At 39.4% G+C, this 25,854-nt stretch overlaps 2 protein-coding genes across 2 annotated transcripts; one reads left to right on the forward strand and one right to left on the reverse strand.

Annotated features, from left to right (window-relative positions):
- Window positions 1–18,063: 18,063 nt before the first annotated feature.
- On the forward strand, window positions 18,064–18,582 carry LOC145793804 (uncharacterized). Its single transcript, XM_082876675.1, has one exon. The coding sequence runs from the start codon at window positions 18,064–18,066 to the stop codon at window positions 18,580–18,582; it is 519 nt and encodes a 172-aa protein (XP_082732801.1).
- Window positions 18,583–20,841: 2,259 nt separating this feature from the next.
- On the reverse strand, window positions 20,842–23,694 carry LOC145792462 (uncharacterized). Its single transcript, XM_082873151.1, has 8 exons — window positions 23,560–23,694; window positions 23,165–23,299; window positions 22,222–23,078; window positions 21,996–22,086; window positions 21,774–21,869; window positions 21,477–21,695; window positions 21,237–21,364; window positions 20,842–21,146 (listed from the first exon to the last, which is right to left on the reverse strand). The coding sequence occupies exons 3-7, from the start codon at window positions 22,485–22,487 to the stop codon at window positions 21,281–21,283; spliced, it is 756 nt and encodes a 251-aa protein (XP_082729277.1). The 5' UTR covers window positions 22,488–23,078; window positions 23,165–23,299; window positions 23,560–23,694; the 3' UTR covers window positions 20,842–21,146; window positions 21,237–21,280.
- Window positions 23,695–25,854: the final 2,160 nt, after the last annotated feature.

Consider the following 25,854-nt stretch of genomic DNA (forward strand, 5'->3'; position numbering starts at 1 on the left):
ATTTTTTGTCTTTTTGGATTAAAAAATTGAGGAAAAAAAAGATGGATGTATGGGTTAACTTTTTGTTATTTTATGAAAAAATGTATAATAAAAAATTGTATAAATAAGTGTGTAGAAAAAGTAAAGTGTAATAGGCTGTACAACACCTTTTTTGGACAGAGTGTAGGAGATAAGGAAATGATTGTCTCCTTCACGGGCAACCGTTTGGACTGTGTTGTTCGGCCCGTGGGGCCACTACGAGTCCTATTTTGATAATCTGAACCGTTTAATATGTAGAACTCGTTGAGTACTATATTCTTGTGAAAAATCACATTGATCGGATATCGAAATCACATTTATCGGGTTAGTTTTTGTTCACCAATTAACTATAACACCATCCATTTTTTTTATACAAAACTGATTTGATCATATAGTTAGCGATATCCGATCAACATGATTTTTTATAGACATATAGTACTCAACGAGTTCTACATATTGAACGGTTCATATTATCAAAATGTGACCCATGGTGGCCCCCACAAGCCGAACAACACAGTCTAAATGGTTGCCCGCAAAGGAGGCAATCATTTCTAGACCAATACAGTACTCGGATAGCCCATCACTTCAGCAAAAAGTTGAGTTGTATTTTTTTATGTGTAAATTTATATATATATATATATATATGTGAATAGTAATAACTTTTTAAGTAACTTTTAAATTTTTTTTCTTTTTCACGAGATGCCAAACCAGGCCTCTAGGTACCTGTTGTTGGATATGGTTTTCCTTGAAAGTTTTCATTTATTATGGGAAATTATTTTATTAGAAATACCAAATCATTTTCGTTTGGGAAGAGCTATTTGGGCTATTTTAACCACAAAAGACAAAATAGGTTATTTTAGCCACAAAAAACAAAACATTACATCCAATTGATAATCATTACACCATTCTCTCACAAAAAAAGTCAAAAAAACTAAAAAGTCAAAAAATCATTCCCAAACCAAACTTTTTAGCTCAGGCTAAATTAACCAAAAAAATTAAAAAATCAAAAAGTCAACCCACTTCCCAAACGAAAGTCACTATTAAAGTTCCTCTTGCATGTCGTCCACTGTGTTTGCTTACTAGAAAGTTTAAATGCATACACAATTAAGCGCATAATGAACTAAATGGAATACGCGTGTAGAACTAGCCATTTGTGAAATATTTATGTTCCCATCATTGCCGAGTTGTTATCACTTCTGTGCATTCTTTTCACCGGATGGAAATTAAAATCCCAAACAAGGTATATTATTGGTATTTTCTCATTATACTATTGTTAGGGTGTCGATGTGATTTCAAGGAATAGAGAGGTGTATTGATATTTTAAAATTACAAATGGGGTGTCAATATAATTTACCCTAGAGTTAAAGACTAAAAAGTGTGGCACACTTTTAAATAGTATTTGATTCATTAAAATAAATTTGAAATTGAATTATAAAACGATCATTCACTTACAGTAATAAATGATTGTTTTATTTTTTATTTCTTTGAATAAATCAAACATAATAATGAACATTCTAATAAATGATCGTTTCATTATATCCTTATTCAAGTGGATCAAACAATACTTACAAAAGTTTACATATAAAATTTATGTATATGATTTGTGTCTTCCAAAAAAATAGAGGTTTCATACCTCATCTCCCTCCTTATATAATTCCCGTTATTACGTGTTATTTGGTGTGCCTTATATGAGCTATTAATAATTTTTTTATTTATTTTGAGAGTTTGATGTAATTTTTGCTTATGGCTTATTAGTAAAAAAAAAAATATAATTTAATAAGTTAAAAAAAGGAATTTTTATTGATAAATCCATTTTAGAATTGTTATAGCCCATTAGATCCACAAAGAAATATTATAATCTGATTAGTCCCATATACTTTTCTTTTTATTCTATAAGGTCCATTTTACTAATTTTATATTTGTACCTGGACTATTGTGCCCTTATATATATATATATATATATATATATTGTGTTAATACACATAACACGTTCTCTCTTTTTTCGTTGATTCAGTTTTGGTAGTTTCTATCTTCACGCTTTTGATCATCATTCTAATTCAAATGGATACGTTTCTATTTTGCATGCTTGTTCGAAGGCTTTGATGTGCTAGGGTTTCATTGTTTCTGTTGTAGTATGGTTCGGTGATTTTTGAGTGAAGACGACGAATTGGACGGTGTTCGATTGTCACATTTTCTGGAGTATAATTAATTTAAATTAGTTGTTTTTGAGTTACAGGACGATTATAGGATTGCATGATTAAGGTTAGTATCATTTTGGTTATGAATACATGTTCAATTTATGTTTTGATTTGTATGATGGATCAAATGCACTGTTTTTTTATTGATATGGATCGGATGCTCTGTTTGTTCAATTATATGCATTTTATGTGGTCCTGTGGAGAGGAGGTCATTTAGATTATGTCCAGAATGTGAATGTTCTCATTCTACTTTGATGTTTGCGTAATGAGGCTCTGTGTGGGTGATATAATTCAGAGTATATGCATCAATGTGAATATGCACATCTTGTTAATATTATGTGAAGAATGTGGATGTTCTCATTTTACTTTGATGTTTGCTTAATGAAGCTCTGTGTGGGTGATATAATTCAGAGTATATGTATCAATGTGAATGTTCACATCTTGTTAATGTGAAGTTATGGAAGGTTGTTTGCATATTGTGTACTGTCACCTTAATGTGGTGGTTTCATTTTGATATTGTAAAATATTTTATGTTGTGTAAAGATGGTGGTGATAGTTTTCATTATGGATTTAGCACTTGAACTGTACACATAAGCATCTAATTTTGCACAATGTGAATTTTCATATCGTTTTGGATTATTGTTGATTGTTGTATTATTGTGTTTTTACAGAAGATAGATACCTTTATGATGTTGGTATGCACATATGGTTGCAGTACAATTGTAATAAGTGTTGCCTGCGCATTGTGTTATTCGCATTTGTGGAGTGCTTGTGTGAAAAATGGGGTGAGTTGTCTGCTGGTTCTATTTCATTGTTCTGTCGACTACCTGGGATTAATAGGTGTGATTTGGGCAATGAGGAAGAATTTCAGAACATGTTATTGCTTGCCAAATCAATGGGGGTACAACATGTAGAAGTTGTCGTTGAGTTGAAAAGTGATATTAGTCAGTCGAGTAGCTCTGGGTCGCTGCGTGTGGGGGGTGAGGAAGAAATTGATGCACTACGAAGATTTTGCCACCATAAGGAGAAGGTGTTGTTGTCAGCCCCTTGGGCAAATGGTATTACGCATGCGGGACAACGGTTTGTTGGAGGTGCACAAGAATTTCGTGATGTTTTATGTAAGTATGCCATCCAATGTGGGTTTCAGTTTACATATGTCAAGAACGAGACAACAAGGGTTACTGCTGTGTGTGCGATACGCGAGGAGAGAGGCTACTTGTGGGCTATACATTGTAGAGCACAACAAGCAAATGATTTTTTCTACATCAAGAGGTTTAGTGATGTGCACAGTTGTGGTACGGATGTCCAAACATCGAAGAATCCGTGAGTTAGTTCTGATTTGGTGTCAAGTACCATATCTGAAATTGTGAGGGACAAGCCGTTGACTCGGCCGTGTAAGGTGGTGACTATTTTGAAGAGGGATTATAGGCTAGATGTGAGTTACCACGTGGTATGGTTGGGCGCGGAGAAAACAAAGGTTGTTATTCATGGAGATCACTCATTATCATTTGACCAGCTGCGGTGGTATTCGGATGCTGTGATGCATTACAATCCGAGGAGTTATGTCAATATTGACTATGATGCGAGTAGTCAACAGTTTTGTTATTTCTTTGTATCATTCGCTGCTTGTATTTCTAGGTTCAATTCTTGTCAGCCTTTATTATTCTTTGATGGAACATTCTTCAAAGGAAAGTACAAAGGTCAGCTACTTGCGGCAACAGCGAAAAATGAAAACAATGGTTAGTATTTTTTTAGCTCTCTATTCATGTAAATATTCACATTGAGCGGCATAATGTGGACATATGACAGACGATTACACAGTTATAGACATCCCATTTTTGACCAACCTCAAGACTTAGGTGTCATCGTTTGTGCACTCGATGATTGTGCTTGTTTGTGCTCATTTTGAGTGCTCGAAGTTCTCAGCAGAACGCCTTGTCTTTGAGCCTCTAAACCCTCTTTGTTTTGTGCTTGTTTTTGGACCAAACCTTGGTGCCTTTTGCCTGGAAGGAGGAGGGGCCTTGTCGACCATTTCCTCTTTGTTGACCACTTGAAGTGGTCGGTCAGCTAGGTGAGGTGGCCGACGGCCATTTTTCTCATTTTTCAAATATTTTCTTTGCTAGCTGTGCCAGCTGTGCCAGCTGTTGATCACTGAATGCCATCTCCATACACGTGTATAGAGGGATGAATGCAAGCCTTTGGCTTGAATTTCTATATAATGGGGGGTCTCTCCCCCATTTGAGGAGGTTGGATAGTTTGTGAGCAAATTTCCTCTCTTTCTTTCTCTAGAATTCGCTCTCTCTCTCTCTCTCTCTCTCTCTCTCTCTCCCTCTCCCTATTTTGTGCTTGAAAGTGGGAATTCTCTACACTTTTGCAAAGAGACCCTTAACCAAACATCCTCATCTTGGAGCTGAGGTTCTTTAAGGCCTAGTTTGAGCTCTTAAGGTTAGTTTAAGCTGGAATTTGGACTTGTTTAGTGTTGTGCTTCAAGAGGTACAAGAGTTACCTTGTAAGCTTTGTTTTAGTTGCTTGAATTGCTTTTTACAATATTTTTGGCCTGGTTTTCAATTACAAAAAACTCTAATTTTTATGTCTTAACATGTTGGTTTGAGATCATTTTGTGCAGAGAGGTTGTCTACCCTTCTTGTTGCCTAATTGTGAAGCTTCTTGCATAATCTTTTAGCATATTCAAATCAAACCTTTTGGCCCTTTAAACCATTGAAATTCAGGGTTATTTCATTGGTAAAAAGTGTGTTTTGAAGTCCAAAAATGGAGGGGGTAGCCTCCCTTCCTTGTGTCTTACTTCCATGCCTAGTTAGCATCCTATGGTAGCATGTTTTTATGGCTTAACCTTGCTTAATTTAGGCATGTTTTAGGCTTTGATTTGGCATGATTTAGCTCCATTTTGGGCTGCTTTGATCATATGAACCATGTTTTGTATAGTTATAATGCAAACGCCTTCATTAGTTTAGTGTTTTAGTCCTCTAAACATGTTTTGCTTGAGATGATTGCATATTGTAGTATCATTTCACATGTGATTTCAGTGTATATAGCTCTGTCACACTCTCACTTATTTCACTCTTTCATTGCTTTTGAGAGTTGTGTCTTGAGTCTTGTGTCTTGAGTCTTGTTTACAAGCTAACATATGAGCATGTTTTTCTAGCCTTTTATGCTTTAATCTCAGTATGTTTTAGCCACTGTTTTGGCATGTTTTAACTCTGTCCAGAGCTGGTTTGGTCAATTGAGCTTTGTGTTGCATGCTTATAGTGTTGTGATCTTCACTAGTTTGGTGCTTTAGGCTCTTAAGCATCACTTGCATGTATTGCTTGCATGATTTAGTGTTTTTTTGCATGATATATCAGCATTGAAATGTCTGCAATCTCTAATAGCCTTGAGTCCCTTGTTGGCTTGAGTGTGGAATTGAGGCTCTCATGCCTAATGGTTTTAATCCTCCTTTGAGGGTTTTTACTAACCAACAGCATGAGGCCTCTTTAATGCTCAAGGCACTTGTGGCTTAAGCCCTCTTTCCAATTAGAGGACTTTCACTTTGAACTTAATCGGTTAAAGGACTAATCAGTAATGTAAAATGTATAAACAAAACATGACAAGTAAAACTTGAGCAAGATAAACATGTTGTGTTGTATTGCATGTGTTTGGATCGGACATTAATCCAAATACAAGAAAAATGGGACGTTTCATACACAAAGTGATGAAACGTGCCACTTTTCTTGGTCATCGACACCCTTGATCATGCATGATAGAGTGGAGGTCCTTCGAGTCTTATTTGTGCATTCATTAAGCTTGTACAAGCTTGGTTTTCTAGCCATCATGCATTGAAAATGCTTGGTTGGTGGCTTGAGAGCCAAGTGATATACTCTTTTGAGCTTGAGAAATGAGAAGGAGGGTAGCAGTACACACATCCCTTGAAAAATGCATTGCTTTGCCTCTGTTGTAGTAAAAATAGAAGTCTGGAAAAAGGGGTGGCCGACCGGCCACTTAAACTAGCCGACCGGCCAGTTAAGGTGGCCGACAGCCACTTTTTGTGGCTGACAGCCACTTTTGTGGCTGACCGGCCACCAGTCATTTTTTGTGCAAATGTGTTCTTGTGTTGGAGCAGAGGCATTCTAGAAGTTGGTACGATATTCAGAGATCACAGCAAGTGCAAACAGAGGCAACCGATGGCAAGGTGATGGATTTTTTAGAGGAAGCCAACCGAGCATGCATGTCTCCCTCTCTTTCGAGACCATTTACTTGCTTTATTTAAATTGCTCTACTTAGTTAGCGTAGCTAATTGTTCAATTCAAGTGTTGTAATTAATTTAATTTGGTTTGTAATATTTTATCTAGCTTAGAATAGTTAGTTAATTTATTTCAATTGTTGTTATTAATTAGCTAGAATAGTTAATTAGTTCGTTTTGTAATAATTAGCTTAGCTTAGTGTAGTGTAGCTTATTCATTCGGACCCTCCTTCGCGAGGGCGCAATGTTGTAATAAGTGTACGTGTGTGTGTGTGTGCATGTCTTCCAACCCCACGTCTTTCTCCCTTTTATTTATCCGCTTTCGATGGTTAGATTAGGGACACGTTTTGATTAACATACCTTATGCTTGCATGTTTGCATCATTCATTTGTCTTGCATGCACCGAGGCTCGGCGCATCATTCAAATTGCATTGCAATTTCAAATATACTTCTTTGAATACATGTTTCAAAGCATGTTATCAAATTGAATCAAATCATATGTCATATTAGTAGCCGAGCCTATTAATTTCATATTGCATGTGTTGCATTAGGCATCTTAAAATAGTTAGATCATGCATTGTTTCTAACTAGCTTTTGTTTTGACTTGGAGTACTCAGTAAGCTTTTACGCTTTAGCATATTGCATGAGTGTAATTGCCATATTGTCACGACTCGCATGCTTGCCATGAGGCTATGTGCTTATTTGCTAAATTGCATGAATGCCTGTGAATGAAGGCTTTGTTGTTTGAATTGGAACAATTCAGTAAATGTGAGTTTTAAGCCCACTTTGCGAAGTAGCAAATCATGTTTTAAGCCCACTTGAGATGGCAAATCTGCGTTTTAGCCCACTTGAGGGTGGCAACTTCAAACCATTTTCGAAAACAAACATGAGTTGAATTCGTTCAAATTCTTGCGATTTAGTCTATACTTGCTTGCACGCGCGTCACATAGTAAAGTTAGCTAATAACCGGAACAAGAACACATGTGTCTATAAAACAACATATCATGCTTAGTAGAGGCTGATCCTTTGATCGGGCGAGCAGGGATGCTCATTTCAGGACCTTCCCCTCTCGTGCCCAAGTTCCCGAGCCGAGGTAACTTTGGTAATAACGGACACGTGGCCTTTGGCACAAGTCAGGGTTTTCTAAATTTTCCAAAAACAAAATATTTAGGTGGCGACTCTGTAATCTGGCAAAGCAGTCCAGTTTTGGCATCATTTGATTTAAAATCTAATTTTTCAATATGATTTGCCGGATTGGACTTTTTGGTGTTTATCAGTTTCACATATCGTGACAGGAGTCCAAACTGAAAGACCAATTCGAGCTCTGTGAAAGGGGGCGCGAAGAAAGTCAAGCTACAACAGTGTGTTCCACATTTACACTGGTTTCAATGTTTACATCAATACACATTGATGTGAACAACAACATAATATGACTGATTGAGAAATTAACAGTAATGTGAAAATTCACATTAGTATACACTAATGTGAATGTTCACACCAGTGTCTACTAATGTGAGTTTATCCATTAATGGACATTAATGTGAATGTTTACATCATTGATGCTTACGAACCCAAGTCCAAAAATAACAATAGTAACAGGGCAATATAGATATAAACATTCACATGACCTGTTTCTTTTATATTGTTTTCTATTCACTTTGGAATATTGTAAATAGTTGTTTAATGGTGTTGTGTTGTAGGTCTATTTCCTGTTGTATTTGCGATTGCTGATTCAGAGACCACGACCAATTAGTCGTGGTTTTTGCACGAACTTCGGAAGGTTGTTGATGGTAAGTGCCAGATTGCTTTTATTTCGGATCGTAATCTTGGTCTATTAGAAGCTATGCCAAAGGCCATCGGCTCATGATGGGTCGTTGAACACATCAAAATTAAATACTAAACTATACCAAATTCCATCAGAATAATGGCAAGTCCAGGTATCAATCCACAGGGACTATTGTGAAATTAAACTAATTTAATTGTCAAATTCCTAAATTAATTTTGATAAAAAGATTGGTTGTTTATAACCTAATTTAATAACGAATAAATTAAACTAATGAATTAAATTATCAAGAACAATTGAATTTAGGTTTACTAAATTGGGAAAAAATCCTAGGGTAGAGAATTCACCACTAACCACATAATTAGGGTTTCCAATTGAAATTAATTATGCTATGGTTTGAACGAATTAATGCTTCACAACTACAAGCTCAAAGCATTTAACAAGAAGATCATCACATTCAATGTACGAGCACGAACCATCTCAAGTAATACGAATCGTTCACTCTAAACTAGGGTGGTGATACGACTCGTTCCTCGTAGCATGGTTCGTCCCATACCTTGAATGTGAAGGAATAGAAAACTCATGTATGGATAATATTCAACAATCACAGAAAGTCAAATATTTGAAAAGATAATGAAAATTATATATAAAGAATTTCTAAAACACCATACAATGGTTCAAACCTTTACATAATATAAAATCAAAAAAGAAAACTACATAATTACATGGCTAGGGTTTCATCAAAACCCCAGAAAAGAAGACTAGCCACTCATGGAGGAGTGGAAGGAGGTAGAGAGAGAAGGAACAACCATGGGAGACATCTTTGAAGCTTCTTGTTTCTTCCTCTTTTGCAAACCCTAGCCTCCCTCTTTAGGTCAAAACAATTTCAGAACCCTAATCCAGCCTTTTACTTGCCTTTTTATGCTTCCAATCTCGTCCAAACAAATTTAAAACGTCGGTTTGACTCAACGCACGTGCAGGAAAGTCAACGCACGTGCGGGAAAGTCAACGCACGTGCAGAAAAAGTCAACGCACGTGCGGGAAAGTCAACTCTGCCCAAATTCTGTCTTTTTGCTCATTTTATGCTCCGACGATGTACAACCTGATTGACACTCAACACACATAAAATATACAGTTTGACCAACAAGTGAAGTTAAGAGATTCTAATTAACGGCCTCAATGATGTACATATCGGCCTTAATCACATCCCCCAACTTACTACTTGCTAGTCCTCAAGCAAGTAAAATAAAATAAAATTAAACAAAATCTATCTATTTCCTCTTTCGTGGGAAAACGGTTGCATTTAGCATATGCAACAAGCCTTTAAACCATAAGGTGACGCCAGGTGGACGAGTAAAGTCTCGTGAGGGTTTCCAGAAATGATACCCACAAACATTAACATATTCATATATACTCAACAACAAATGACCACACTACTCCATCTAACAATCAACTTATGTGCCACTACAGTGTGATATTTAGACATCGTGAGTCATTAAAGGCACAGTGGACAAGCATGAAGGAACCTATTGAGTCAAAACCACAATTCAGTTAATACAAAAGTAAAGTTCCCTATACTTGTGCATGCTAGTAGACAAGTCATGAGTACCCTCGGTGTAAAGTGCAATCTCCATATTAGTTAACTATCCACTATAATAGCCCAGTATAACTCATAATAACACCCAACGTATACAGAAAAACTAACCTGTTGCAGCCAAGATTCTCAAAGTTTTTATCCGGAATAAATATAGCACAAAAGAACATACGGAATGCCCATTAACGGTATAATCTTCACGTGAAAATTACGCGTACTACTTTTCTCCCTAACTGTATTTGTAACTTTCCCTATTCTCCAACAGGGTGATAGACTAGGTTGATTTGGTATCCAGAATCGAGGCGCATAAAGCTACCTCAATCTATGGGGCTGCCATACAGAGTTCAAGCCGAGGTAGTTTTGAAGCAATCTCCACACCCCTAGGTATTTAAACCAGACTTTAGTCTCGGAAATCCCAAACCTTTGTATTCTAGGCTTTGCCATTCGAACTCTAGTTTCCACCGTCTCAGTTGGTCTCCTAGGAACTCATTACAAACACGATTAGGTGGCTATACCAGACCGTCAGATGCCGTTCGGGCACGGCAAACACCAAAGGAATTACACCTTTAGAGGATTTAAAGTCTCCTAGACGCAAGTAAAACATATCGAGAACAAAGAAAAACAAAATAGCATAGAAGGGAAAGAAAAGAGAACAAGAAATCAATTTATCAATCGTAGTAAAATGGGTCCATCAAAGCAATGGACTCAATCACATCCCCATTCCCAATCCCCTCTATATATGGTTTCAATCTTTGGCCATTCACTTTAAAAGTGTGGCCAGTTTTTGGATCTCGCACCTCAACGGCGCCATGACTAAATGCCTCAACAACCTCAAAGGGGCCATCCCATCTTGATCTTAGCTTACCTGGAAAGAGTCTCAATTTTGAATTAAAAAGCCACACTTTTTGGTCGGGTTCAAAAGATTTTCTATTAATGTGCTTGTCATGGAATTCCTTAGTCCGAGCTTTAAAAACTCTCGAACTCTCATATGCATCATTCTGGATTTCCTCCAGCTCATTGAGTTGCAATTTCCGGTTGAGCCCAGCCGCGACCATATCGAAGTTAAATTTCTTTATAGCCCACAATGCTCGATGCTCAAGTTCAACTGGGAGATGACAAGCTTTGCCAAACACTGCCCTATATGGTGACATCCCAATGGGTGTCTTATAAGCAGTGCGGTAAGCCCATAATGCATCAATTAACCGTTGTGACCAATCTTTCCTATCCGGTCTCACCGTTTTCTCAATTATGTGCATTACCTCCCTATTCGAGACTTCTACTTGGCCACTAGTTTGAGGGTGGTATGGAGTGCCAACTTTATGGGTGATAGAGTATTTCTTAACTACCGACTCAAAGAACTGGTTACAAAAATGTGTACCCTGATCACTTATTATGGCTCTAGGAAACCCAAAACGACTAAAGATATTTTCATGCAAAAATTTGATTACCACTCTATGATCGTTTGTTCGGGTAGCTATTGCCTCCACCCACTTAGACACATAATCTACTGCCAAGAGAATGTACTCAAACCCGAACGACGACGGGAAAGGGCCCATAAAATCAATTCCCCAAACATCAAATATTTCTACAACAAGAATAGGGGACATTGGCATCATGTCACGCCGAGACATCGAACCCATTTGCTGACAGCCCAAACAAGTTCTACAAAATTGATGGGCATCTTTAAAAATTGTGGGCCAATAAAACCCGCTTTGTAAAATCTTGGCGGCTGTTTTATGCCCACTAAAATGACCGCCACATGCAGAAGAATGACAAAATGTAAGAATGCTATGCACCTCACTCTCTGGCACACACCGTCGAATCATTTGGTCGGAGCAATATTTAAACAACTCCGGATCCTCCCAAAAGTAATACCTGACCTGTGAAAAGAATCGGTCTTTGTCTTGCTTAGACCAATTCTGCGGAGTTTGCGCAATGGCCAAGTAATTCACAATATGTGCAAACCACGGGGGGCTCGCTTGTGACAGCTCAAAAAGTTGTTCGTCCGGAAACGAATCATGCAAAATAAGAGGGTCGCTATTATACTCAACGAGGATTCGGGAGAGATGATCCGCCACCACATTCTCAGATCCTTTCTTATCACGGATCTCTAAATCAAATTCCTGAAGCAACAAAATCCATCTAATCAACCTAGGTTTGGTCTCCTTCTTAGATAGTAAATACCGCAAAGCGGCATGATCAGTGAAGACTATGACCTTAGAACCTAGGAGATAAGACCGGAATTTGTCTAAGGCAAAGACCACAGCTAGCAACTCTTTCTCGGTAGTAGTGTAGTTCAATTGAGCATCCGAGAGAGTGCGACTAGCATAATATATAGCAAATGGTGCCTTATTGACCCTTTGGCCCAACACAGCCTCGACAGCATAATCGGAGGCATCACACATGATTTCAAAGGGAAGAGACCAATCTGGTGATTTCATGATTAGGGCGGTAGTCAAGGCCATTCTTAGTGTTTCGAATGCCTTTAAGCATGCGTCATCAAAGACAAAAGGCACGTCCTTAACTAGTAAACTACACAAAGGACATGATATCTTACTAAAGTCTTTGATGAACCTACGGTAAAAACCTGCGTGCCCTAGGAAAGACCTAATTTGACGCACGGAATTGGGTGGAGGAAGGCCTGCAATGAGGTCGACCTTAGCCTTGTCAACTTCTATACCTCGAGGGGACACAATGTGTCCCAACACTATACCCTCACGAACCATAAAATGGCTCTTTTCCCAACTCAAGATTAGGTTTGCCTCAGTACATCGTTCTAACACTCTAGTCAAGTTCCTAAGGCATTCCTCAAAAGACGGTCCAAACACCGAAAAATCATCCATAAAAACCTCTAAGAATTTCTCCACCATGTCGGAGAAAATAGCCATCATACATCGTTGAAAGGTCGCCGGTGCATTACACAGCCCAAAGGGCATGCGCCTGTAAGCAAAAGTGCCAAAAGGGCATGTGAATGTGGTCTTTTCCTGGTCAGCGGGGTACACCGGGACCTGATTATACCCCGAATAGCCATCAAGAAAACAATAGAAACCCTGCCCCGCTAACCGCTCTAGGATTTGGTCAATGAAAGGTAAGGGAAAATGGTCCTTCCTAGTCGAGGAATTTAGTCTCCTATAATCAATGCACACTCGCCACCCGGTAGTGGTCCGTGTGGGGACTAACTCTCCTCCTTCATTCTCAACAACAGTGATGCCCGATTTCTTGGGCACTACTTGCGTGGGACTCACCCACTTGCTATCTGAGATGGGGTATATGATACCCGCATCTAACAATTTCAAAACCTCCTTCTTCACCACCTCTTTCATGTTAGGATTCAGTCTCCGTTGCATTTCGCGAGAAGGTTTGGTGTCCTCCTCTAGGTGTATATAATGCATGCACATGGAGGGATCTATCCCTTTCAAATCAGCCACTGACCACCCTATAGCACTCCGATGTGCCACGAGAACACTCATTAACTGACTCTCCTGTGCTGCAGTCAAGTCAGATGCAATGATGACCGGTAAAGTATCTTGGGGCCCTAAAAATGCATACTTGAGTGTGGCCGGAAGTGGCTTCAACTCAAGTGTAGGTGGTGTGACCAAAGAAGGTGTGGCAGGCTCTCTCGACAGAGGAGAAAGTGACTCAAACCGGGCTTTCCATGGAGGAAAATCCGGTGTAGAAGAAGAATTAAGCAAGACATTCACCTCCTCAATTGACCCATCTATATCAAAATTTTCAAACCCAAAATGAGCTAGACAAGCCTCCAAAGGGTCCTCTACAAGAATGGAGGGCAAAGCCTCCTCAACAATCTCATCCACAACATCCACTAATAAGCACTTCTCTCTCTCATGAGGTTGTTGTGATGCTTGGAAAACATTAAGTTTCACTTGCATGTTACCAAATGAAACTTCCATAACCCCAGTCCGACAATTAATGCATGCATTGGCCGTAGCCAAGAAAGGTCGACCCAAAATCACCGAGATTTGTTTCCTCGAACTGGCTACCGGTTCCATATCTAATACCAAAAAGTCAACAGGGAAGTAGAACCTATCAACCTTAACTAGCACATCCTCAATCATGCCACGTGGCACTTTGAGGGACCGGTCGGCCAACTGAAGAGTAACAGTAGTGGGCTTCAACTCGCCAAGCCCAAATTCCTCGTACACAGAGTACGACAACAAATTAACACTAGCCCCTAAATCCAATAAGGCCCTATCAATGAAGTGGTCCCCTATAATGCATGCAATGGTTGGGCCACCTGGGTCCTTAAGCTTAGGAGGTGTGTCATTCAACAAGATGGAGCTTACTTGCTCCGTGAGTAGGACCTTTTGGGACACATGTGTCCTAGATTTACGCTTTTGCGTACAAAGGTCCTTCAGAAATTTGGCATATGATGATACTTGCTTAATCGCCTCCAACAGGGGAAGGTTAATTTTTACCTGTTTAAAGACCTCCATCATTGCCTCCATAGATGCCGCCTTCTTATTAAAAGGGGACGGTGTATCAAGGCACTGGGGAAAGGGTGCCTTAGGCACATATGGAGTGCTAGGGACTAACTCATCCCTCTTAAGTGTTTCCCCCTCACCCTTGCTCTCACTTGGTGAACCATCGTGGTCACCCTTCCTAACTCTAGTTACATCAGACGCAACTGATTGAGGCTCTAACTCCCTACCACTTCTTAGAGCAACCACCGCCTACACTTGCTCATGTTGCTTACCATTCCCACCCGAACACTCTGCCCCGTATTGTCCCTTAGGGTTGGCCACAGTTTGACTTGGTAATTTTCCCTCTTCTCTCCGATTCATGTTGTTAGCCATTTGACCCAATTGGGTCTCTATCTTGGCAATAGAGTGAGTGTGGGAGTGAACTATCGGTGCTAACCTCTTAAGTTCTGAAAGAACTTCCAACACCTGAGTCTCAAAGGCAGAGTTGCCCTGAGGAACAGGCGGGGGTTGTGGTTGACGGTATGGTTATGGGGGTCTATACGATTGCGGTGGTTGGTAAGATGATTGGTTGGCAAAATTATTGAAATTCTGCCTTGGTGGTGGAGGATTATAAGAAGTGCCTTGTGAAGGGGGCCTCTATGAGAAATTAGGGTGATTTCTCCATCCCGGATTATATGTGTTGGAGTATGGGTTATCACCCGAGTTGGAGAATCCTTGAGCCGCATTCACATGCTCTTGGACTAACTCCGAAAATTGTGATGCCGAAGGGCACTCACTCAAGTCATGAGCAGGGCTCGCACAAATAACACATTCCTTGTGAAATTGAGGCTGATCATGTTGGGTAGGAGCATGTCCCGTAGCTAATAATTGGTCCATCTTGTGGGACAATGCCTCTACTTGTTGGGCTAACTCTAGGTTTTGCCCGACCTCATAAATGCCCCCTCTTTTCAGGGCTCCAACTATGGGTTGCCGGACTTGCCGGGCTGCGGAGGCATGGTGAAGGGAATTATCACTTAGGTTCTCAAACAATTGCCATGCCTCGGCATCATTTTTAGACATAAATGTCCCACCACAGGACGAATCCACCATTTGGCGGTGTGGCTCAGTTAAGCCATAATAAAATGTTTGAACAAGTTGCCAATTAGGCACTTGGTGGTGGGGACACTGTTGGAGAAGGTCTCGAAGTTTTTCCCAAGTCTCATGGAATTGCTCATCATCCATTTGAGCAAAGTTTGTGATGGCTCGCCTAAGTTGGTTGGTTTTACCTATGGGAAAATACTTCTCCAAGAACCGTTGCTGTAATTGGTCCCAAGTTGTGATTGAATTAGCAGGTAAAGAATTTAGCCAGTGTTTGGCTTTATCCTTTAACGAGAATGGAAACAATCGCAACATTAAGGCCTCATTTGTGAAATTCTGGATCCTTACTGTCGAGCAAATTTCCAGAAATTCATTCAAATGCTTATAAGGGTCATCATGAGTTAGTCCATGGAATGATGGGAGCATTTGTATGGTGCTGGACTTAATCTCATAATGAGCAGCAGTGGTGTTGGGCAATTGGATGCATGATGGTGATGTATATGCAGTGGGTGTAAAATAATCCTTAAGTGTCCGGTTAGGCTCATTCGGGATATTAGGATCTGCCATCTCTAATGGCTCAATGTATGAATATTCAAGCCTAGGAATACGGGCAGAGGTCCTAAGTCTCCTAAGGGTCCTTTCTAGTTCAAGGTCCAAACTCCACAATTCAGGGCGACAAGAACGACGCCCGTGCATACACTACCCAAACACACACAACAAGTTCCGACTTTGTGCACTAAGTATGAAAGCAAAATACCAAAGGAAGAAATACTCACAGCGGTTTAACGAAAACGCTTTACTCGTCTTACGGATGCTTGACGTGTAGACGTTGTCTCTAACCTCTGTTTGAGCTTTGACTTTCGTTTTAGCACTTTGGTGCTTTGCTTGTGAGTGTTTGCTTCTGTTTACTCACTTTAGCGCTGTGGTTTTTTTTTTTTTTTTTTGAAGCTCGGCTGCGCTCCGCTTGCACTTCAGTGATAGCTCCAATTTCAAACGCTCTGCACACTTAGCAACACCAAAAGCATAAAATCCTAAACTAAAAATTAAAATAAGAATGTAACTTTAAATTAACTAATTTCGCCAGAAGTCCCCGGCAACGGCGCCAAAATTTGATGGGTCGTTGAACACACCAAAATTAAATACTAAACTATACCAAATTCCATCAGAATAATGGCAAGTCCAGGTATTGATCCACAGGGACTATTGTGAAATTAAACTAATTTAATTGTCAAATTCCTAAATTAATTTTGATAAAAAGATTGGTTGTTTATAACCTAATCTAATAACGAATAAATTAAACTAATGAATTAAATTATCAAGAACAATTGAATTTAGGTTTACTAAATTGGGGAAAAATCCTAGGGTAGAGAATTCACCACTAACCACATAATTAGGGTTTCCAATTGAAATTAATTATGCTATGGTTTGAACGAATTAATGCTTCACAACTACAAGCTCAAAGCATTTAACAAGAAGATCATCACATTCAATGTACGAGCACGAACCATCTCAAGTAATACGAATCGTTCACTCTAAACTAGGGTGGTGATACGACTCGTTCCTCGTAGCATGGTTCGTCCCATACCTTGAATGTGAAGGAATAGAAAACTCATGTATGGATAATATTCAACAATCACAGAAAGTCAAATATTTGAAAAGATAATGAAAATTATATATAAAGAATTTCTAAAACACCATACAATGGTTCAAACCTTTACATAATATAAAATCAAAAAAGAAAACTACATAATTACATGGTTAGGGTTTTATCAAAACCCTAGAAAAGAAGACTAGCCACTCATGGAGGAGTGGAAGGAGGTAGAGAGAGAAGGAACAACCATGGAAGACATCTTTGAAGCTTCTTGTTTGTTCCTCTTTTGCAAACCCTAGCCTCCCTCTTTAGGTCAAAACAATTTCAGAACCCTAATCCAGCCTTTTACTTGCCTTTTTATGCTTCCAATCTCGTCCAAACAGGTTTAAAACGTCGGTTTGACTTTCCCAGAAAAAGTCAACGCACGTGCGGAAAAAGTCAACGCACGTGCGGGAAAGTCAACTCTGCCCAAATTCTGTCTTTTTGCTCATTTTATGCTCCGACGATGTACAACCTGATTGACATTCAACACACATAAAATACACAGTTTGACCAACAAGTGAAGTTAAGAGATTCTAATTAACGGCCTCAATGATGTACATTTCGGCCTTAATCAGCTCACCACGATTATTACTTGCAACATTTGAAGAGCAATTTAAGAGACTGGATGAAAGGAATTGATAATGGTTTTAGGGATCACCTAGTTAGTAGTTTGGGTGACTGTGCTTACTAGCCAACTGTGGTAGGGTCCCATAAAAAGCTTGCGAAATTAAAAGAGGAAGGTAAGCAACGAGTACATAATTTTTTCAAGAACTTGGCACCTGAGCACTGGGCAAATTCATACTTCAGGTAATAGTAGTTTCCTAATGTATTCCATTTGTCAAGTTTAGAATGGTAGCGATATGAATTTTCAGTTATGTTTTGTGGCAATGTGAAATTTCATATTCAGTTTTGAAGAAATTAAATTCCATATTGTACAATGTTTGTGATGTTGTGCAGGGGCATGCGTTATGAGGAGATGACATCTAATGCGGTGGAGTCATTTAATAATTGGATTAAAAAAGCACGCAATCTTCCTATCACTCAAATGGTGGACACAATTCGTACTCAGTTGATGCGGTAAATGTCTGCACGGCGTGACCAAGCGAACAAATGGAATGAGCTTATTTGTCCTACATTTGAAACAATACTTATGGATTCGTTCAACGACAGCAGGTCTTGGCAAGTTAGCAAAGCCAATGAGGATGTGTTTGAAGTTCATTTGATACCATCTGTTACAGTTGATATTGCAAGGCGTACATGTTCTTGCTTCAAATGGCAAATTAACGGATTCCCATGTGACCATGCTGTGATTGCTATTCAGAAGGGCCGCTACAATCTCAATGATTGTGTGGAACATTACTTTCATGTAGAGACATATTGTGCAGCATATTCGAGTGCCATTTTCCCTATACCATCGGTGAAAAAGCCGTCTTTTGATCCCATAGACTTCACTATATACCCACCAACTGTGAAAAGACCACCCGGAAGGCCGAAAAAGAATAGAATCCCATCAAAGGGTGAGAAACTGAAGCAAATAAGGTGTGGGAGATGTGATAAGTTGGGAAGTCATAATCGGAAATCATGCAAGGAGCCGATATAGGATGTACATTTTTCATTTCAACATTGTATTTTACATGGGATTCTTGTATTGATTTTTGAAATAAGATTGTGTTGTGTTGGCAAACATTGTGTTGCAATAAGATTACATTGTGTTGGCAAGCATAATAATGGTTTGACAAACTTAGGGTCTGTTTGGTAACGTTTACGTTTTCAGTTTATATTTACAAAAATTTTATAAACTGGTTTTTGTTTATTTTTTGTTTATTTTTAGAAAAACATAAACTACAAACGCGTTTGGTAATTGACAAAATGTTTAAAAAAATTTAAAAATATAAAAAAGAGTGAGAAATGACAAGTGGCGGCGGAAGACGGTGGTGGAAAGTGGTGACGGTGGGTAGTGGGTAGCGGGTGGTGGCGGGTAGGTGGTGGTGGTGGTGGCGGCGGCGGGTGGATGGCGGGTGGTGGCGGGTAGGTGGAGGGTGGTGGTGGTGGGTGAGTGGGTGACGATGGCGGGTGGTGTATGGTAGCGAGTGAGTGGTGGCAGTGGTGACGGGTGGTGGGTGGCGGGTGGTGATGGTGGGTAGGTGGGTGACGGTGGCAGGTGGTGGGTGGTAGCGAGTGGGTGGTGGTGGTGGTGGTGGCGGGTGGTAGGTGGTGGTGGTAGGTGGGTGGGTGGTGATGGTGGTGGGTGGGTGGGTGGGTGACTATGGCTGGTGATGGGTGGTAGCGGGTGGTGGGTGGTGGTGGTGGTGGTGTTGATGAGTGGGTGGCTGGTGGTGGCGGGTGGCTGGTGGTGGCGGGTGGTGGATGGTGGTGGCAGGTGGGTAGTGAGTGGTGGTGGTACGTAGGTGGCGGGTGATGGTGGCGGGTGGATGCCAGGTGGGTGGTAACGAGGGGTGGGTGGTAGTGGTGGTGGTGATGGTGGCGAGTGTGTGGCAGGTGGGTGGTGGCGGGTGGTGGCTGGTGGCTGGTGGCTGGTGGTGGCAGGTGGCTGGTGAGTGGTGGTGGTGGGGGGTATGTGGTGGGTGGTGGTGGCGAAAGACAGTGGTGAAAAATGGTGGCAGGTGATGATTTGTGTTGGGTGGTAAAAAAAAAACTGAAAACTCAAAACGGAAACACCTTTTTTGAGTTTACATTTTTTGGCCAAATTTATAAATTGAGACAACTGATTTACAAATCAAAAATTTACCAAACAAGTTTTTATTTGAGTTTTTTAAATTTTTATAAATATAAACAGAAAACTGAAAACGTAAGTGTTACCAAACGGCACCTTAGTATTTGATTTGTGTTTTTTCTTTTTCTTTTTCTTTTTGGGTACCAAACTGATATTTTGTTAAAGTTTTAATGATGCATACATGATGTGGACATTCACACTTGCGTAAAAGAATCATATTATGTGAAAACTCGCACATGGGTTTAACTTTTTTACATTATTGTTGTCAATGTTGACATGAATATAAACTGTGATGTGAACTTTCACATGCATAGAGATTGACATTGTGTGAACATTCACAATTGTTATGAATAAGAACAAATGTGAATATTCACACATGTGTATGTTATCCGTAATGATGTCATGTAGACAATGTGTACATTCCTACACAAATATGTGTATTATAGAACAATCGGGTTCAAAAAATCGCATAAATTATGCTCATCACAACACAACAGTATGAATATCATAAGTGAATATGAACATTCACATCTGTAAAACATTAGTGCATATAAATATCATAAGTGAATATTCACATTTGGCAGAGAAGAATAACATTCACAACTGTTATGAATAAGAACAAATATGAATATTCACACATGTGTATGTTATCCGTAATGATGTCATATAGACATTCCTACAGAAAATATGTGTACTATAGAACAATCGGGTTCAAACAATCGCATAAATTAGGCTCATCACAACACAGCAGTATGAATATCATAAGTGAATATGAACATTCACATCAGTGGTACAATTGTGAACATCCACATCTGTAAAACATTAGTGCATATGAATATCATAAGTGAATGTTCACATTTGACAGAGAAGAATAACATTTACAACTGTTATGAATAAGAACAAATGTGAATATTCACACGTGTATGTGATCCGTAATGATGTCATGTAGACAATGTGTACATTCCTGTCCAAAATATGTGTATTATAGAACAATCGGGTTCAAACAATCGCATAAATTATACTCATCACAACACAGCAGTATGAATATCATAAGTGAATATGAACATTCATATCAGTGGTGCAACTGTGAACATTCACATCTGTAAAACATAACAACACCAAAGGTAGATCAAAATTCACAAGTGACTTTTTTCCATTAATAGATGTTGTATCACTGATTTACAATCAGTTGTTGTGTTAAAATGTCAAAGCACTCGATATTAACATTGATATCGAGTGTTGGTTAGTTTGTAGGTGGACACCCCTCCACCTATAGGTTTTAATGACGCTCTGATTTCTTATGATTTAAAAAACTATGTATTAACAAGTCTCGTAGTCAACACCATTCAGAACTAGTGAGGCTGCCAACAATTTCTTCATGATATATGTGCGCCCGCATGATGTAACATACTGCAGGTCCGCAGTCCACTCTGTAAATGTAAAATAGTTTTGATTAGTAGTTGACATGTATGTTTGCATAATGGTTATGGAGGATTTGTAAAAAATGTAGTGAGACTTACGAGTCGTCGCCCTGCCAAGGATAGACATCAACTGATATGATTAGTTATGACAGATATTGGCCTGCTAACTTAGTGCATAGCTGTGATGACTCGCCAATAACGCGCACAATGTTCTCGATGTACTTCCTCTGTGTAGGGAATTTCACATTAGGCACCAACGAACATATGTGTATGTACATTCATTTTTGGAATTTAACACATGACAACAAGTCATATTTGTGTACAAAAAAAGCCACTTACAACTTCCTGTGCTTGGTCAATATGCGGGTCATGTATGCCTGTCCTTGGGCGCAATGAGTTGTAATGCCTCCACAAATTGTCTTTAGCATCATACACAACTATCGTCCAATGGAAGTCATGGTGCAATGGGAATAGTAGGTATCTCTCTCCCTGGTAGTTTTCCACATGTGCATCAATGTGTTTACTTCTTTTGCGAGAATGGTACTCTCGTATCACTTTCTGTACACATTGGACAAATAATTAATGAACTATGAAGTTTCAAATTCACATTAGCAAAAATAGAATGATAGATTTTACCAAACACATGCTCGTGAAGATGAATGGCGCTTCATCTGAAGTTGGGTTGACCACCTCTTGTTGTTCATGCAATAGTTCGGCATATGCATCTATGAGCTGCACAAACATAGGGTCGTATTATATTATTTGTGGTGGGTGAACAATGTGTGTCTGTGGCTGTGGGTGTGTGTGTGTCTCTGTGTGTATATGCATGAAGAGTGAATCATCTTCGTAATGGCATACATTGATGTGTATCGATTCCTCATTGATAAGGTTCACAATGTCATCAAAATACATATGTGTAGACTTCGAGTCTCGTTTCCACACAAGCAGCCTGTGCATTTTAAACAAACCAATGTGAATATTAACATTGCACAGTTTTGAACGAATCAAATAAATAAGCACAGTGGTGAATATTGACAATTACGGAATGTGAATGTTAACATTAGGTGTTTGTACAGTCACTTACTCATTGCCTCCACTCTTTTGTAAAGCCTGGACCTTTTGCTTGTCTTGTTTGGACATCTTGCTCCAGACTTTGAACTTGTTGGTCAAGGTTAATTTTTTTGGGTGCTTCGCTAGTGGGTGTTTGTCCATATCTTCAACCATTTCGACTGTATGGGGCTGTTTTTGGCCAAGTAAGTCTGGGTACTGGAAGTCAGGCAAGCGATTCTCTTTTCGATCTTCCTCCTTTATACGCTTCACCTTAGAAGGTGGGCTGAGATTGTGTTGCATTGGGCCAGGGAGTTGCTTCTGCGCCTCAGCCTGTGTGACAATGTGGACTGACTGGTCATCATAAAGGTCCTGCAGAATTGTTTTCTCGCATTCTAAGTCAATGACCAGCTGCGTTAAGTGCTTAATTTCTTCATCCTTCTACTCTATGCACTTTTTTATTTCGGTATTCATGTTGGGTGGGCTTGACTGGTTGAACAATTTATATTCAAGATCAGCTATGACTCTTGCCCTTAACTCCCATGAGAATTGGAGGTGTTTATACTTTGCTTCCTATTACCTTATGATGCCCCAAGCCTTTCGATTTTTTTTGACAAGCATATCAATGATATCAGGTTGGCTTGTGTTTGCTATGACAATAGCTCTCTTATCATGTGGGCTGCTAAACGGAATGTCAATGTCCTCATTACTGTCATTTAGCTCAACTCCATCCCTAAAAAATTGGGAGTTGCTGCCATTGTGTTGTTCTTCCTTGATGTTAGAGAGGTTGGGAGATGTGGTGGCTGGTTCATAAATTTCAGGCTCCACCTTCAATGTTGTACGCCTGAACTTTTGTAATTCTATTGGGGTTGCAAAGAGTTCGCCAGCATTAACCTGAAATGAAAAAGTTATGTTACTTAACGTATATATTTGGGTGGTGTCATAATGTAAATGTTTTGATCAATAGTTGAAGGCCATACCTCATTAAAACCAATATCAGCCAAAGAGGTGGTTTTCATCTTCTTTTGTAAAGTAGTCAGATCCCACTTGATACAGCGAGGAATGGCATTGAGCTTCTGAGGTTGTAGGAGGGTTGTGTGCTCACACAACCAATACTTCAACAAAACAACAATGACGTATGTTATTTAGCATTTGCATAGTAATGAACATATGTGAACATTAATAGTAGTGGCACTGATGTGAATGTCCATATGCAATTATTTTCCACAGATGTGAATGTTCATATCTGTTCCATTGATGTGGATGTGAATGTTCATATTCACTCATGATACACTAATGTGAATATTCACAGTTGGCTTAGTGAACAGCACTGAAAGACATGTGAATGTTATTATTTGAGAACATGAGTACTTACCATCAATAACATGACACAGCCGGTGACTTTTGCCGGCTTTTTGTCGTTTTGGAAAATAAAGGATGTCAACGTTGTTCTAATTTGCTTGGCCCAATCATATTCTTGCATGCTTTCCAATAGGACCATATGTGCGTAGCAGCCCCATCCTATTGTCTCACCGCTTGTCAAGAAAAAAGTTTTTGGCAAGCATACATGCAGACTAGTCGGGCGACTTCTTCGTTGTCATCTTTCTCTTTGCCTTTCAATGCCTCGGTCAAAAAGGTGCGTATCCATTTTGAAGTCAACCGGCTGACATTTTTGCACCTTTTGTTTATAATGTCAGTCTTTGGTTTCGCACCATATGATATGTCCATTGGCTTGGTGCCACAGTCCACACCAAAAATCAGTTTGATGTCGTTGTCGTGTATGTTCATCTTCTTCTCCTCAATGTAGAAGGCATCTTTTGAAGCTTTGTACATTTATAGGACATGCACAACAACATCATTGTACTTCATGCATTTGTCAATGTAACAACCCTCATACTGTTTACTGATTAATGACTGAATGATTACCGTTAATCATTGATTACTGCGAAATGGAACTGATAACTGACTGAAATTGAAACTGAATTGACTGAGTATATGTTAGTTAATTGCATTCTATCTGTTTAATTGTCTGATTATCTGTTCATGTTTATATGTTTAAACTGCTAATTGAAGGCCTTACCGACGGCCGAATCCGAAACCGATTAGTGTTCTATGATCCTTAGAATTAAGGTGATTTTATAGTATAATTATCTGAAAATTGATTGGGTATGATTAAATTAGATTAAAATAAGCCAATTAAAGAGTTTGCCATATTTACCATTTTGCCACTATCTCATATACACACACTTGAGCCTTTTACACTCCACGTATGTGATCAAACTAAACATTTCTTCTCCTCTTCTTGCCTCAACCGACCCAAGCTAGAGAGTGAGAGAGAGTTGAGTTGTTCTTGAGAGATTTGCTTGATCTTGCTTGGAATTGAAGTGTATTTGCATATTTGAGCTCCCTTCTTGAACTACAAGACTAAAGGTAGCTCCATTGTCTTCTTGTCCATGTTTTGAGTTGATTGTTGCATGGTCCATGTTAGATTGTAGAGCTAAGTCATGATTTGGGTCATTAATGGTGAATTGAAGCTTAAGTGTTGCATGCATGTACATATATTGAAGTTTTGAGGTTGTGGTTCATCATACCTCACATGCATGTCCATCTTTTGGTCATACTCCATGAGTTCATCTTGTTTTTGAAGGCTTGAGCTCTCTTGAAACAGCATTAAAGCTTTGAAAATGATTTAAGATCATGCATGTCATGTTTGAAGAATGTTCTTGGAAAATGATTTGAAATTGGTTTGAAATTGGGTTTGAATTAAACACCCTTGGGCTTTGATTTCTCGAATTGAGCTTTGAATCATGTTACTCCATGTGTTTATAAGAGTTTTCCAGAAAATGAGCCCAAGAGGATCGGTTTTGATGCATTTAAACTTGAGTTTGAGCTTGGAGGTGCAATCTGGGTTTTCCAGATTTCGCACTTCCGCTCGAGCGGGGAAATTTACGCTCGAGCGTGGAATCCGAGCAACCAGCATCTCTCTGCACTGTTGTCACGACCCGAACCCGCCCCCGTGGGTTAAGGACGTAACCGGCCAGTAATCATGAGATTACCTACGGCCTCAAACTGTTCTAAACGTATTTTAACAGAGTTAATGGGGGCCAAACGGAAGCAAAATTAAAAACTTTGTCCATAGAGCCGTGCTTATATGCACATCAAACAAACCATACTCAGATACGTTAATAACTCACATCAAAAGTACAGCTTCACAAAATTCATTACAGACAGGATCGTCCAAAACGAGTCAACCTATAACAGACTATGTACAGACATGCACTGGGTCCTTGCCAACAAGACAAAACATAGGTACATAGTAAAAGGGCAAGGATGGTCTCATGCGCGAGGCACAAGGCTGACTCTCCCAAAACTCCTGTTGTTCCTAGCAGACTTCACTGGGGCTGGGTTTGGACTTCCCTTGGCTCACCTACAAATACATGAATGAGCGTGAGCGATAGCCCAGTGAATAATATCAAATATAACAGTTACATAACAATATGTAGATCAACATGCTCCAAACGGCCTTGGGCCCAATTCATACTTCTGTTTAACAGCAAAATATATATATAACTATACGAAATGCAAGTCAAGTAACTGTAGTTCCAAACATTCTGGCCTTTGGCCCATCCGGGTTTCCATTCATGGCAAAACGGCCTTCGGCCCATTCGTT

This window comes from Camellia sinensis, chromosome 6 (assembly GCF_055761805.1).
Source record: "Camellia sinensis isolate YWXY chromosome 6, ASM5576180v1, whole genome shotgun sequence".
NCBI lineage: Eukaryota > Viridiplantae > Streptophyta > Magnoliopsida > Ericales > Theaceae > Camellia > Camellia sinensis.

Excerpts from the sequence above, each read along its gene's own strand:
- LOC145793804 (XM_082876675.1), top strand. The coding sequence starts at position 18,064 with ATGTCTGCACGGCGTGACCAAGCGAACAAATGGAATGAGCTTATTTGT.
- LOC145792462 (XM_082873151.1), bottom strand. The coding sequence starts at position 22,487 with ATGCAACACAATCTCAGCCCACCTTCTAAGGTGAAGCGTATAAAGGAG. Across the intron at positions 22,087-22,221 it reads CAAAAGAGTGGAGGCAATGA|GCTGCTTGTGTGGAAACGAG; the intron begins GTAAGTGACTGT and ends TAAAATGCACAG. Across the intron at positions 21,365-21,476 it reads TTGACCAAGCACAGGAAGTT|AGGAAGTACATCGAGAACAT; the intron begins GTAAGTGGCTTT and ends TTCCCTACACAG.